Raw genomic sequence first — 16,178 nt, forward strand, 5'->3', positions numbered from 1 at the left:
GTGTGTAGATACCGCCGAGTTAACTAGACTCTCCATATCATCCAGTATCGCCGTGAACTTGGCAGCGGCTCGACGTGTATTGTTCTTGTCCCAGTAATTTGTGTCTGGGGTACTGGAATACCGGAGGAACCCTCGAGCGTACGCAAATAATCATAAACTGAGATTATTTAATGTCAAGAGACCCTACCTAGGTACTACCGAAAGGCACGTGCTCAGTGTGGTTTCATAGTTGGACGGTATAGTGAACCAGAATAAAATAAAAACAATGATGAATCTGAGACGAGGTTGGTATCGTATCTGTTGTGCGAGTTTTAACGACATAAATTATCATCGTCGTTTGACATGCGTGGCTCACAGGAAACCACTAACTGATTTCAGCAGATTTAGTGATGATAGTTTTATTCTTAAAATGCATTCAAACAGAAATGATGTAAAATCGCAGAAAGGTCGTAATGTGATAATTGATGCTAATAATCCCTACATGGTCTACGCAGTGATGTTCCGCACTATTGATAGTCGGATGGGTTCAAACGAGTCATCATGACGTCGTGAAACCAAAATTGTATTGTTTCGCGAGATTGCTAACAATGGCTTCAACAGGAACTACCTATGCAGTTGAATTGTGTTTTTCGTAGAAACGATAAGATTTGCACAGCGAGTAGTCATCAATGTTACTATTTATACTGATAAAGTAAAATTTCAAAAAGTATGGAATCAAAAAATGATATTCTAAGAGCAACATGATGCTTGAGCTATAATCAAATTTGAATTTAATATCTAGAAAATAAACATAGCAAATTATGCTTTTCATGGCTTATTTTACCTCGATGGTTATAGTCCATTAGACATACAGTGCTATGTATTATCCGTACAAATTAAAGACACGCCTCTATGCAACCTATATAAGGCCGGAAAAAATCTTAAAATCTTCTTTTGTCACCTTCCATCAAAATGTGTCGAGGGGGGGGACAATAAATAATAAAATGGAAATTCAGGTGAATTTAGCATTATTTTATTATCAAATGCTGCAAAAACATGTTTTTGCCACATATATCCGTCAAACCAAAATGTTTTGAACAATAATCATGTCAATTTGATTATTTTACATATCATTGAACTATAACTTTTTTATAACAACAATCTTAGGTTTTTGCCGTCTTTTTTCTTGAGTTTTGGCGAGAGAAAATATTAAACTTTTAAATTGTGTTTAAGCTAATCACAATTTAAGTACATTGCAAAAATGCTGCACTTGGAAGCAACTTTAAATTAAATTTAGATTACACTCATTCGATTTCATATATATATGTAACACTTTGTTTGCAATTTTCCACTAGATTTGAGTAAATTTGAAGAAAATTAATTCTGTGAAATATATTGCCTTCGATGTCCTCTTGTGCCATGTTCTTTGCATACCTAAGCAACTGTGAGATAAATATGCATAGGATGGTATATATTATGCAGGTTGAAAGTAGGCCCCATACTTTTGGTCAAATTTTGCACTATAGTATATATTCTCAGTGAAAATACATTTTATATGTGTAAACTCAGCGATGTGTTGATAATTGTAATTTGTATTTTACGGATCAAGATACTTAGTTTATTACCAGAGTGGCAATTTAAAATTTAAAACAAAACAAGCAATCAAAAGAAGTCCAAGATTGACTGAAAGATACGAAAATTGTTGGAGGAACCTTGACTCCAAAATAAATAAACCATTTTCATAGGCAAGAAACTGAAAACTACTGCGTTTTTATATGAATTAAAACGATCAAACGCATTTCGCGGGTTTTCGTGAATTTCGAAAAAAAAAGAATCATAAAGTTTATACCAACACAATAAAGACAAGGACATTTGATACGCAGCTTGTGGCTGATGATCACGCTTTCAATATTTATACATCCAGAGGAAGGAAAATCTACTAGGAAAACATGTATTCAAATAAATTTTAAGTGTCAATTGCTGATTGGTTGTTCATTGAAAGTTCATGGAAAGCACTACAATATTCTATTTTCAAAGGCTACACTGTTAAAACAAAATTGCGCAAACTTGATTTTAAAAGAAAAACGTTTAAAAAAAACAACGAACAGATTTAGGACTTAAAATCCAATAACACCTGTTATTTCATGTAATATCGTAAGGACGAATTACAAAACTAGCTAAAAACACAAAAACAATGAAAACCAACACTGAAAATAAGAAACTTTATTTATTTCCCCCCTCTGACTTTTTGAAAAATTTGAAGGGGGGGGTGACAAAAGTAAAATTTCAAATTTGTTCCGGCCTAAATGAATTTAGCATTCCTATATGGTTCAATATAAAAAAGAACACATTTTTTATGTCGAATGTTTGTAAAACCAAGCCAGATGTGTTGAACGGTCTTATCGAACGCCGTTTTTCGAACTTTAAAACAGAAGAGAAATGTCCTTCGAATTCACTGGATTTGAACAGAATAATTTTACACATCCAACCGCTCTTGAAGCCAAGATCCTGTAAATATATAACCACAAACATTAATAGGGCGTTTAGATTTATCCGACAAATTAAGAAGTAAACAATTTGAAGTTATTAAAAATTATATATTTTGTTAACATACAGATGAATTAAAAGTAAACATTTTGAAGTTATTAGAGTAGTCTCCATAATTAAGCATATTATGTAGAAGATTGATTGCTCAACTACAAAACAATAGCAATATTTGCCCCCTCCATGCACCTACCGATCGTTTGAGAAATTTGCTCAAAAACACAACAAATTATTCAATAGGTTACTTTAGGAATCATTTCATGGATTCCTTTAAGAATTACTTCAAATATTACTTCAAATACTAAGAGTATTTAGGTATTCCTACTAGACCAAGTCCAAGTCCAAGTATTTGCCCAAAACATCCTCTAATGTTACCAAAAACTCCTTATATCCGAATATATTTATTCTCTCACAAGCAGGTGAAATCAACTAACCTGTAAAAGTTCTGAACTGCTATGGCAAATAAAAAGTAATATGTTGTTAACGAAATGTTAATAAAAGCTTAATTTAGTTGTACCAAATTAGGATGATAGTGTTGTCAAACACAGAACACCTAGATGGAAAAATGATACTAATAATCATAAAAAAATATACCAAGTACTCCACCGAAAATTCATAATCCAGTTCAGTTGAAATTACACAGCGTAACAAAAATGACATTTTAGCGTGTCTCAAGGACAGAGCCGTAGCGTGACCTCATGGCGCTCTTGGCGAACGGACATTTGAGCGACCCTTTAAAGCCCGAGTTTTTTTTTTCATTATGTCAAGCTATTAGGGTTGCCAGTACATTTTGGAAAATGTCTAGCAAATTCCAAATGAAAAGTCTTGCAAAATCTGGCAGCCATAATCGTGCAGAAATGCTAGTTGATCCAAATTTCGATGGTAGCAAATGAATAATACAACATAAAAAATTGAATGATTGATTTAAATTTACTTCAATCAGCAATTCAGTATAAAAATCACTGGAATTTTTGCTTAATCCTTTTTTAAATGCGTCTTATTGTATTGGCAAACATTCTAGTATTTATCAGATAAGTTCTTTATATTTGATTAAGATTCTTGCACTCAAATTCTTACGATTGTATAATGTTATACCCAAAACGAAGAACTCGTAAGAAAGTTTCGCCATAAGTTTGTCTTAAATCTTAATCTGAATTTTAATGAGAACCCCGCTCAACTGGAGTAGTTCTGGACATAATTTAAACAAGTAACCATCAATTTGTAAATGAGCGGGAGTGTTTATAAAAAAAAATCAATGCCGAAATATCATAATTTTGTAATGAAAAAAGTGAAGAACAAAATAATATTGATGTTGTGTCTGCAGTACGAGTATTTCCATTAGTTGGTTTCTTTGCTCTTGTATGTGTTTTTAAGCATCACAATCATGTTTATCAGAATATCCTTGAATATTTTATTTACTGCTATAAAATCTGGCTGGATTTGAGAAAGTCTGGCAAATTGAGCAGTTTGTCTTTTTGTCTTTTCACTGATTAAAAGTCTTGCAATGTCAGATTAATCTGGCATAATAGACCTATGCACTGGTCCACTATTTGACGTTTTAGCGGTGCCGTGTTATTTATGTGACCATGGATACCAGTGAACTCGGCACCACTCAAACGTCAAATTAGTGAACTCGTGCATCGGTCCATGGCAACCCTGAGCTATTATTAAATGAATAGGAACATTTAATAGGATCCGAAAGTCCTGTCCCAATTTTAGTACCAAACGCTAAAGTTTAGGCCAAAAACAACGGGTTTACTCAATTTTTCAATGTTTTTCGTTTGTTTAAGACTAAAAAACATTTTTTTATGCAATTTTTAGATTTTGTCACGTCCCTTGGCTTGTATTTTGTTTTCCGTGTTCCTTCATAATTGTCAGATAGGAACAACCCCAGTGTTAAAACTTAAACCCTTGTGGTGTTTTTGTTGACTAAGTGAACGTCAAACATGATCAAAAGTATCAAGGTTCATTAATGGACCCAATTTTTAAATTGAAGTTTAAATATGATATAGTCGTTATTTACACGGAAATAATACTAAAGTAGTTGCAGTAACATGCTCTTTCGTGTTACTATGCCATAAAACATTTTTGGACTTTATTATTGGAAAAATTCTGTAAAAAGTCATACACATTATATCAAATTTTATTATTAGGAGAACTGACTGATAGCCCAGATGTTAATAATTAACACATTTCCTGTTTATTTGGCCACAGATGAATCTGCAGAAGTTACTGAAATTTATAGCACTTTTTTTTAATTTCTGTATAATTTGCAAAGTAATGCTAGTAGACAATTGTGTAGATTTGTGTTCAAGTTTAAAAAAAAACCATCAATACAATTTATTTTTTTAATCAAAAAATGCGTGAACAAGTGCAGATAATTTTAATGACAATTTCGTCAAAAAACTTTTTTGAATAATGTCGTTTCGTTAAGAAACTTCCAACAATTTGAAGAATATGTGCCAAAGCAGCTCTAATAAATTATGCTTAATATTGAAAAACTTTTTTGCACAAACTTTCATTATGATTCAATATACTTTTTTTTAATGTTATTGAGAGGTCGACGTTTATTTTTTAGTTGATAAAATTAATATCGGTGAGTGATGTGAATTGATTGCACAATTGAAATTATTGCTCATGCTATGAATAAAAGTTAGTATTATCGCTTCTGTCAAAAACTCGTCTGCACAGTGATTTTTTTGTCGATTTTGTGATCGTAATATAATAGCGTCTTAACCGTTGATTTTAGCGAAAAAGTTTGTTCAGGGAAGTAAAAGCGCTTCTTTTGTTACTAGCGGCCTGGTGATTAAATCACCCAAAAGTGAGATAAAAAAATATTTTTTTATCTGTTGAAGATAGACGGTCGGTGTCTTCAGCAAAATCGTAGCATATGTTAATTCAAGAAACTTTGTCGAAGACACCAAATTTCTATCTCTTATACATTACAAGATATGCCATTTTTTCTTAAAATGACCCTTAAAATCAAAATTTTAGTATAACTTTTTTCTAGCATTTTTCACATTTTTTGTGCCTTCTACAAAGTTGTTCAACTACCAAAACTACATGTTTTTGCTGAACATTGCAACTTGCTATCTTTTATGGTAAAATAGTTATTTTGAAATAATCGATTTTTAAGGGGATTTTTTGGACTAATAACATTAGTTTGGACGCAGATTGACGCACTTAGCGATTTGTGATTTTGAAAGGGCCATTTTATGACTTTCAAATGACACTAAGAACTTTTGGCCAGAAGCGGTCTATTGATTGTTATGTTTTAACTAGTTAAACCATAAAAATGAATTTAATTGCGGTTTTACGACTTTTTCCATATTTTCATTGCATTATTTCATATGACACATGCTGCATTTGATACGTTATGATCATTTTCATTATTTTTAATTTATTCCCTCACCTACAGACTTCATTTAGCATGGAAATGTTTTTCTTTTTTATTTTTGTTTTGGTCATAACTTCACCTAACTTTTTACTCTCCATAGAGCGTTACGTAATTTGTGAACGATGCCATTTGTTTGTCACGCAACTTTTATTTTTGTTGCTACCATGTAATGTCCTTGTTCCTTTCAAAATCTTACGACACGCGACATAGCTAATAAAAATCGTTTTCGTATTATACAAATTCTTCTATGATGTATGAACAAAATTTAAACAAAACTGATCGTGAATAAAATGTGTGCCGGCATTTATATAGTGATTGTAAATTTCACTTATACTAGTGCAAACAAAATATAGGCCTTTTCATGTGACAGGTCCGCATATGCATTTGTTTACATCGGTGGAAGACCGGTGCATACACGAGGCTGTGATTTTCATAGAAGAACTGTCAAAGAGCTTCCCGATCAGCTGATTTGGAACGTCTTGTGAATAGACCTGATTTAAAATAAAACTGTACCAGTGAGCGCCGACTGCACATGAATCAGAACTTTAACTTCAGTGCATGTTTTTGAATTCTGTTATAACTGTCAAAAATGCTGGAAATTTTCTCGACTTCCCAGGGCATAGAGTATCTTCGTACCTGCCACACGATATACGTTAGTTCAGTTAATAACTGTGGAAGTGCTCATAAGAACACTAAGCTGAGAAGCAGGCTCTGTCCCAATAGGGACGTAACGCCAGAAAGAAGAAGAAGTATAACTGTCAAAAACTCCGTGAATTCAGTCAGAGCTGTTGAAAAATGTCTAGTTTAACAAATACAACTATAAATTTAATTATAAATTAGTTGTACTATTCCTTTTTACATTGATTAATCATTTTTTGTTTGTTTATTTAATTTGTTTACCGGCAAAACAGACCGATGCTTGAAGTAGGAGGAAACGTGGAAAAGAAAGCAGTAAGGATTGTTTATCAGCCATGTTGCGTATCGCGAGATTTTGAAATGAGCAAGTATGTTACGCTCTGCCACTAACAAATCTCGAAAACTTATTCAAACAGACTCAAGTCAAAAAAGTATACAAACTTACTATATCGATTCTACGTGTTTCACAGACGAAATTCTACACATTTTGCTCTAAACCAACTCGATTTTTCACTTTTAGAACGTTTACTTTCCGGAATTACAAAACGACGAAAGTAAGATTTTCAACTTTCGCTACCTAACCACTACTTTCGCCGCTCCGCTGTATGGAGAGACAAAGTGACTTAACCACGAATCAAAACAAAACACTAGTTGAGCCGATTTTACACTGGTACAAAAACGTCGAAAGTAACTGAATAAATCGGCTTATCATTTTGTAATAATTTTTTGTGGGAAATAACAGGAATTCCCTAGTTTTTGAATGCGAGCTTATTGTATGCAAAATTTAAGCAATGTACACGGCGAAAAAATGTGAAAAAGGTGATTCATTTTAAAACAGTTTTAGAAGACAGGTTGTGATTCTTCTGAATTAATTTTCTCAAAACTGTATGGAAGTTACTTACGTCGATTTGAAAAAGTAATCGAGAAATAATAGTTGCGTGACAAACAGATGGCATCGTTCACAAATTACGTAACGCTCTATGAATATGCAAAAGTTGGGTGAAACGTTATGACTCAAACAAAAAAAAGAGAAACATTTCCATGCTAAATGAAGTCTGTAGGTGAGGGAGTAAATAAAAATATATTGAAAATTACCATAACGTATCAAATGCAACATGTTTCATATGAAATAATGTAATGAAACCGCAATTGAATGCATTTTTATGGATTAACTAGTTAAAACATAACAATCAATAGACCGCTTCTGACCAAAAGTCCTTAGTGTTAATTGAAAGTCATAAAATAGCCCTTTCAAAATAGCAAATCGCCAAGTGTGTCAATCTGCGTCCAAACTAATGTTATTAGTCCAAAAAAGCCCCATAAAAATCGATTATTTCAAAATAACTATTTTACCATAAGAGATAGCAAGTTGCAATGTTCAGCAAAAACATGTAGTTTTGGTAGTTGAACAACTTTGTAGAAGGCACAAAAAATGTGAAAAATGCTAGAAAAAAGTTATACTAAAATTTTGATTTTTAAGGGTCATATTAAGAAAAAATGGCATATCTTGTAATGTATAAGAGATAGAAATTTGGTGTCTTCGGCAAAGTTTCTTGAATTAACATATGCTACAATTTTGCTGAAGACACCGACATGTAGTAAACAGTGCTCTTTTTTTACTTTTAGGCAGAATCTAAACTTTTCGCTTACGGACTACTCAATCCATCTCGCGCAAAATTACCAAAGGTCCAACGGTCGCAAAGTTGAAATCTAGACTGAAGAACTACTTCCCCATCTCCACGACGAATGCCAACGTTCGACACTTTTCCGTTTTCTCTTTCGCACTGCTTCCAGTTCTTTTTCTCTGCCATGTATCTGCCGGCAACCTCATCTCGTTCACGAGAATCGGTTGGTTGTGCAGAACAGACTCACACATACAACTATCGCCATTCATTATCATCATCATCATTGATTCCCTTTTGGCGCTGTTTCAACAATCCTATGCGCAGCTCACAAGCACTCTCAATATGTTTCAATCAAATATACTGCTCATTCACTACACGTCTATCTTCAACAGATAAAAAAAAAATTATCTCACTTTTAGGTGATTTAATCACCAGGCCGCTAGTATCAAAAAAAGCGCTTTTACAATCAAGAAACTTCCCTGAACAAACTTTTTCGCTAAAACAAACGGTTTAGACGCTATTCTACTACGATCACAAAATCGGCAAAAAAAATCACCGTGGTCTGGTATAAATTTGTGTGAAACTATTACTAATAATTCTGCAAAATTCTGCTGTTTAATGCGAATCATCTCAGAATCCAAATATGGCCAACATCTACAGGGGATAGGCAAAATGATTGAGATAGGCAAAATTTTGCCTAAATTCAAATGGTTATAACTTTATGAAAAATTGATGAAATTGGATGCATTCGGAAGCAGTCGACGGCAAATTTGGTCTAGTTTCAGGAACTTGCTTGGACATGCATATTGGCCACCGGACACCGGAGATATTCCGGATTGTCCGAGGTCAAGTCCAAATGGCATTTTTTCTGCCGCTTTGTATTTTTGTGCGGTGTGAAGTTGTATAGATGTTTACAATTTTCCTAGAAACTAGAACTAATAAGAAGTTGAATGCCGGCGGACGCATTAAGATTCGTTGAAAATCTTCAGAAATATGACCGTTTCCGTAAAACTGGTTCCGGAAAATATGGTCAGTCATGTTAATATTACCAATCATGTAAATATTATTTGGAGCTATATTCAAGTGCCATCAATCTTCAAAATGATGCTTCCAGTATCATATTCTTTTTTTTTCATTTTTTTTCGTCAACCGACGTAGACTAGTATATTTTACATATACATATTTTTGTTTCATTTCTTAATACTAAAATTATGAAATTTATGAAAAAAATATTGAAAAAGAAAGTATAGTGTAAGTAATGTTAATTTCATTTTGTTTTATTTTATGCGTTGCGATTTCTAATGGATTTGAAGTATGTTTTTAGATTTTACCGAGACATGGTAAAGTCAATAGTTTCGCAATGTTGATTGTAAATGGCCATCATTTGATTTAGAGGCCCGTTTTTGGCATAATTAGTTCGATGATGATTTGTCAAGAATAAGTTACGATTTCGTAGTTGCCTAGAAGGAGCGTAGAAATTTAATTTTGATAAGATTTCTGTAGAATCAATACGTTGCGAAACGATATCATTTACAAATGAAACTCTTGCGATTTCACGTCGCTCTTTCAAAGTTTGTATGTCAATGAGCATGCAGCGTGCTTTGAGTGACTTTTCAAACAGAAGCTGCATGATGCATGAATCGCATCATTTATCAAAGTGAATCCTAATTATGTAGCTTTTAAACCCTCCTCACGAACTCCTACCTGTGACAACCACGAAGAGATGCAGAGGTGATCTCGGTCTCTAGCAACAATGGATGTCACACTCCTTATCCTTCATTTCCCCGATGACCGTAAGGACGTGGCCGGCGCCGTTATTGACTTTATGATTTTTGGGGTTCTCGAAAGTGTATATTGAAGATGAAAAGCTATTCCCAAGCTACATCTGTTGGTTCCTTGTGAATTGTTATTAAGATAGAATGAATTGTAACTAAGCAAAATCAATGTCAAGACGCGAACGACTTAATTAGTTCGTCTAAAATAAATACAACTAACTAACTAACTAACTAACTAACTAACTAACTAACTAACTATCGTAACATGGGGTGAAGTGAGAACTAGAGTGAAGCGAACTACAGTTAGGAATGCTACTACTATGTAATGATAATCTTAAGAAAACTCACTGAAATATTTAAGTTTCATTACTTCAATAGCAAAAGAGGATCTACAGACTATTTTCAAATTGAAAATCTCAACATATTTTGATATCTTCAAATATCCGACTTTTTCCAATTTCTAACATGATCAAAAACTTAAATTATTTTTTAGAGATTTTTTTATCAATTAAACACATTTTGATTTTTCTTCGAGATGCACTTGAAAAAGTGTTTATTTTTGCATTAAAATGGAAAAAGTACTCGTATTTACTGAATACTGTTTCTAATCGCCCTATTTTACGGTATGGTGGCTATCATCACAGCCCTTAACTTCAATTTAGCTAGAATCCATTGCTGCATGAAGCGTCACTGAGGACCCGCATAGTTGTAATTGTTTTCCTATTCAAATTTTCAATATGCCCATGATATGATCGTTAAAATGGAAAAGTGTTGGTTAAATTGATAAATTGGATGAATTGATAAAACTAAACAACCCATCTAAAATCTATAATGATTTGAATCATCATAAAGACTAGAAGAAAATTATATTTAAAAACGAAGGTTACTAAATGCAGGTTATACATTTTTATCAACCTAAAAAAATGGTTTCAATCCAAGGTTTACAATACTTACAAAAATAAAATGACTCTAAATTAGAAGTGCACAATGCGATTTCCTACACACAGGTCGATAACTAGGCCACGCGACGCCTCTGTTTTGAAGTTTACGTCTCAGATTACTGTTATCATGAGCACTTCCACTTTTGAGACTTATCTTAACACTTCCACTTAATTGAGAGAGCTTTCTTTGTTAATTGACAATTTTTGTATCTATATATCGTGTGGCGAAACACGAAGATACTATATGCCCTGGGAGTGGGAAATTAAAAAAAAAATCAACCTGGCATTATTCTAAACTTGCTGGATTCGAACCCACGAGTCTCAGCTTGGTGTTGTTCAATAGCTGTGCGGTTATCGCTATGGTTCACTTCAAACATTTGTGACTTTCGACATGTAAACTTCAAACTATTACATTTCCTGTAAAAGTACTTGTTTTACATTTCTAATTTTAATTCAAATATGATCAGTGTTCAGACAGTCAAGACTAGGCGGTATTTTGGCCTTTTGAATATAAGTCAAAAATTAAATCCATTCTGATCTTTTTTAATGCTAATTTGATACATATGTTTTATCAAATAAGTGAGCTACATGAAATAATGCAAGTATCTTGTTGACATGAATGCTTATACGTTTTTCTGAAATTTCTAAGAAATACTTGTTCCGGTCTAGGTACGTCAAAAACATTCTCGACTTGCATATCCATAAAATACTAATAACATAATTAATATACTCATTACCTTTCCAGTATCACCAAATCTATAAGTAGGTAGTCATAATTCCCTAATCTTCTAGGAAGTATCTTAAAATTTAATAGCTATTAGGTACATCACCGAACCCATGAAGAGAGTTTCCATCCTATACGACATACACATCCGCAAACAGCTCCGCCCAAAGCTAAGGAATTTCGGAATCGATTTGGTGTTTTCCAGCAGAGACAACCAACTTAAGACTTCGTTAGGCTCTATCAAGGATCCGGTAAACACACAAAACAAGGCTATTTACAAAATCAGTGTTGTTCTCACTGCAACAAGGTCTACGCTGCAGCTGATCAAACAAAGCAGTCTCTCGAGGTTAGATTCAAGGAACACTTAGCGGTATAGTACTAAATTAGGGTTTTCATCTACTTGTAGGTATTCCACTAAACAGCTCGTAGATGTATTACCAAATCTATACTTTTAATTTTATTTCCTTCAATCAATCAAATTCCTGAAATATCTCTTTCAATTACGATAATATTCAAATAGTCAACTTATCAGTAATTCATAATTGGGTCTTAAATGTTAAATGAGTTCTTGTTTTTATTTAATAATACGATGTTCTTGTAACTACTTTAGCAATTTTTTCAGCCCAAATAACAAATATAACATATGTAAACTTTAATTTTAAAAATGGTTCCAGATATGAACCTTGACACTTTTGATCATGTTTGACGTTTACCTTTGTCGACAAAAATGCCAAATGACAAATGTTGTCATTTTTTTAAAAAAGGGGGTTTCTGACCTAAACTTAAGCGTTTGATACTAAAATTGGGACAGGGCTTTAAGACATTTGCAATAATGTTCAATTATCTTGCGTAGATAACTGGCTTCAGAATCAGTTTTCACTAAACTGCGACCATTGATACACTTTTAGTCCACTTCCTGATATTTCTGAACTTGTTGAAATAAGTTTTAGGAATTTTGGTTAACGACGCTTTTTCATCCATTCCAAAACATAAAATAAATATACAGTCAAACCTCCATGAGTCGATATCTGAAGGGACCATCAACTCATGGAAGTATCGAGTAATGGAACACAAATTACTTGGAAAGATGTTTGAGGGGACTATCATAGTAACCATGAAATTTTGATTTTAGTATGGTTCCATGAGTCGATATCGAGTCATGGAACGTCGGCTCAAGGAGGTTTCACTGTATATGTAAAATCCAGAAAATTTTAACATAACATAACGTCAAGAGATGATATTTTTTTGAAATCCAGGAGAACTCAGATTTTTCTTCGTTTCTTCAGAAATTTCAAAATGAGTGGTGTCAATATAATTGTGCGTGAAAAACAGATACCAACAAAAAAAAACATTAGATTATAATCCTACAATTTTTCTATAAGAACGAATTAGAAATATTGCTGTTTGCATTTGAGTTGCAAATGTTGAGTAAACGTCCTCCAAATGCGGTAACAAAAAATAATCAAAGGACACCTAGCAACGATTACATAAATCACCGCCACCCTAGCAAGAAAAATCTATTTATGACATCGCATTTCTTATGAAAAATCTTACCGCGTTTAGTGTTTCCGCATTTGATATTGTCTTTCAAACGCACACAGCAATATTTGTTATTTTTTCGCATATAGCTTTTGAAAAGTATAACCATGACAATAATTTATTCAGATCTAAGTTATCTTTTAGGAAACTCAGTTGCTGAGTTGTTTCAAAATTCACATAAGGTACAAAAAAACGGAATGCATTACACAAACAGTGACAATCCTCCAGTTTTGCCCCACAAGATTTTAAGATTTCAAGATGTTGTGTGCTTAGAGAGATGCGGAATTAATAATTCTTCAAATGCATAATTTCATCAAAATGGCATAACGTTGCTTTAAATTTTTCTCATACCGTAATCCGGGGTAACAATGATCAGTTTTTGGGATATTTTTTATATTTTTCAGTTGAAAATGCAAATGTTTTATATTTTTTAAACAAGTACTGGCACCCACCGCTCGTGACTATATACTGTATTTTAGTTTTCAAAAGTTGTAAGTATGTTTAAATAAATGTTTTAAGTGATTTTTTGATTGAGCTGATATGGGGTAACATTGATCACCCATGTAAACAGCTTTCGGTAATATTGAAAATATCGTTACTTACTTAAATCATGGCCCCTGAAGCCGAATATGTAGACCAAACGCTTACAAGTAATTTACTTTTTGAGTTATTTCAAAAAGTAAAACACTTTGAACAGCGGAATACGCCTAAAGGTAGGCAATTTCCTATGGAAACTCCGCTTTCTTGATAGGATTTCGTTAATTTAGTTAAATTGAATAAACTTATGAAAGATTTGACAACGGAATCGTTTTCAGCGATGCCATTTTTAGTGACAACCACATTTTCCTTGCTCAAACCATTTGCAGAACTCATGATAAAAATCATTGATTTAAAAAGTTGATAAATTTAGGCATGAACTAAATGCAATTTTCGCACAAGAGTCAATTTTCAATAACTCATGGATGTAAGAATGAGAGGCATCATTCATACTTTGAAAATATTCCATCAATAAATGATGATTCGTACTTTTTACGAGAAGGGTCATACCGATCAATGTTGCCCCGCTGATCAATGTTACCCCGGATTACGGTACCAGCACTTTCGCCCCTTTTCAAACTTTTTCGCCCCCAAATTCATTTTAACAAATTTTTGTTCCCCTTAGGTTCGAAAATCGCTCTTTAGGGGGGGTGGTGTTTTGCCCTCTTTGGGAATCACTGATCTAAAACAGCCCCCATAAATTCCTCAAAGAATAAAGAAAATAAGAAACTGAACATTTTGATAAGTAGTATGATAATGATTTGTTAAATCTTTTCTCTAGAATTTAAATCTAATTCTAAATCTAGAATGGCCTTTAAAAACACTATTTTCACTTTTTACAAATTCTAGAGGCTTCTATACGACTATTATACAGGTTCTTCCGAAATTTCTTTTCTGACGAATCTTATGCAAAAGCTTCAGGAATTTTTAGAGAGATTTCTCCTGTGATGCTGTCAAACACTCCAGGGACCACTCCGAAAACTTATCTAGAGATTCCTCAACCAGTTCTTTCAGGAATTTGTTCAGAAATTTCTCCAGCAGCTTTTAAGGGGTTCTTATAGGAATTTATCCAGAATTTACTATGAGTAAACTTTTGAAAATTCCAACGCTACTACCAAATTAAACGCTTCCAGATACTATTTCAGGATTACTTCCAGATATTTTCCCCCTAACTCTTCCGCCAACTGTTACACATGAGATTTTGCAAAGATTTATACAGGAGTTATTCCAGAAAAATTCACTAATGTTTATTACAGAGTTTCCGAAAAAATAATCTCGGGGATTTTCCAAGGAAACTCTACTACAATTCTGCCTGCCTTATATTTTCAGCCAATTATATATATCCTATATATCCTATAGTTCCTCAGTCTTTCATCCAGAGATTACTCCTGCTGTTCTTCCAAACATGTCTCGTGTGAAATATCCATGGATTCCTCAAAAGTTATCACATTAGCAAATAATACAGCAATTTTACCAGTAATACTTCGATCATTACACCGAAAATTTCATCGGTGATACCGTCGATTTATGATCTTAGACTTTATTTGAAAAAAAATCTTGCAAGGCTTGCTCAAGAGTCCAGAAGATCGTTCATCCTTGCAGAAGTCCAACAGTAATTCCAACAGCAGTTTCATCGAAGATTACTTTCTCTTAGAAATACTTCCCAATTTTTCAGAATGTTTCTCCAACATATTTTGCAAATTCCCCAAGCAATTCGCGGCAGCTTAAGGAATTTTTCAACTATGTTTTTTTTTAATCGTAGGAGAATTCTCCGTAACGAGAAATACCTAGGTTAAAATTCCAAATAAATCCTGAACGACAATTTTGGATGAAATCCTGAAAAAATACCCAGAGGCATCTGTGAAGAAATTGCAGGTTGAATTCTAAAAAACAAAATTCTTCTTCACCTTCTAGACCTTTAAACTAGTTTAAGCATTTGGGTAAACATGGTTTACGGGAAAGTGAAGAAATCGGCCCAGCATAGCATCTGCTTATAAATGCTGGCTATTGAATCGTCATGTAATTTTTCGAACTGCAAGCGCCCGAATTTCAGAAACAACGAGCTAATGATCCAGGTCTTGATTAGGAGTGTGACATCTTAGAAACGCAGCTCACGAACCAGAACGTAGTTTATTTGGGAGCATTTGATTTTGACCAAAATAAGAGTTTGGAAGGGTACAATGAATTTATCAGAAATTCGCCCTAATGCGCGCCGTTTAAAATGCCGATTAATGAACAAACGTTCCACAATAATATATTTGCAGCCCTCTCGAACCCTAAAATCCTGGCCATTACGGTCATCGCTCTCGTCGCAATAGTTGCCGTCGCCATCGCTGTGCCCCTAGCCGTCAATTCAGGTGACGAAAATGACCAAAAAGCTGAGAAACAGAACGCCTTCTTCGGGCGTACCGTCCTCGATGAGGTTCCACTTATCGATGGGTAGGCATTTAATTTCTTTCAAATATATCACGGTTATAATCC

At 33.6% G+C, this 16,178-nt stretch overlaps 1 protein-coding gene across 1 annotated transcript in view; it reads left to right on the plus strand.

Annotated features, from left to right (window-relative positions):
- The window catches only part of LOC5566868 (dipeptidase 1), a 25,634-nt gene continuing 9,456 nt past the window's right edge, over positions 1–16,178 (plus strand). The window contains exons 1-2 of the mRNA XM_001651245.2: positions 1–284; positions 15,962–16,136. Of these exons, the coding sequence (XP_001651295.1) occupies positions 266–284; positions 15,962–16,136 (194 nt within the window). The 5' untranslated portion in view covers positions 1–265. The remainder of the gene's footprint in view (positions 285–15,961; positions 16,137–16,178) is intronic.

This window comes from Aedes aegypti, chromosome 3, assembly GCF_002204515.2.
Source record: "Aedes aegypti strain LVP_AGWG chromosome 3, AaegL5.0 Primary Assembly, whole genome shotgun sequence".
NCBI classification, from domain to species: Eukaryota; Metazoa; Arthropoda; class Insecta; order Diptera; family Culicidae; genus Aedes; species Aedes aegypti.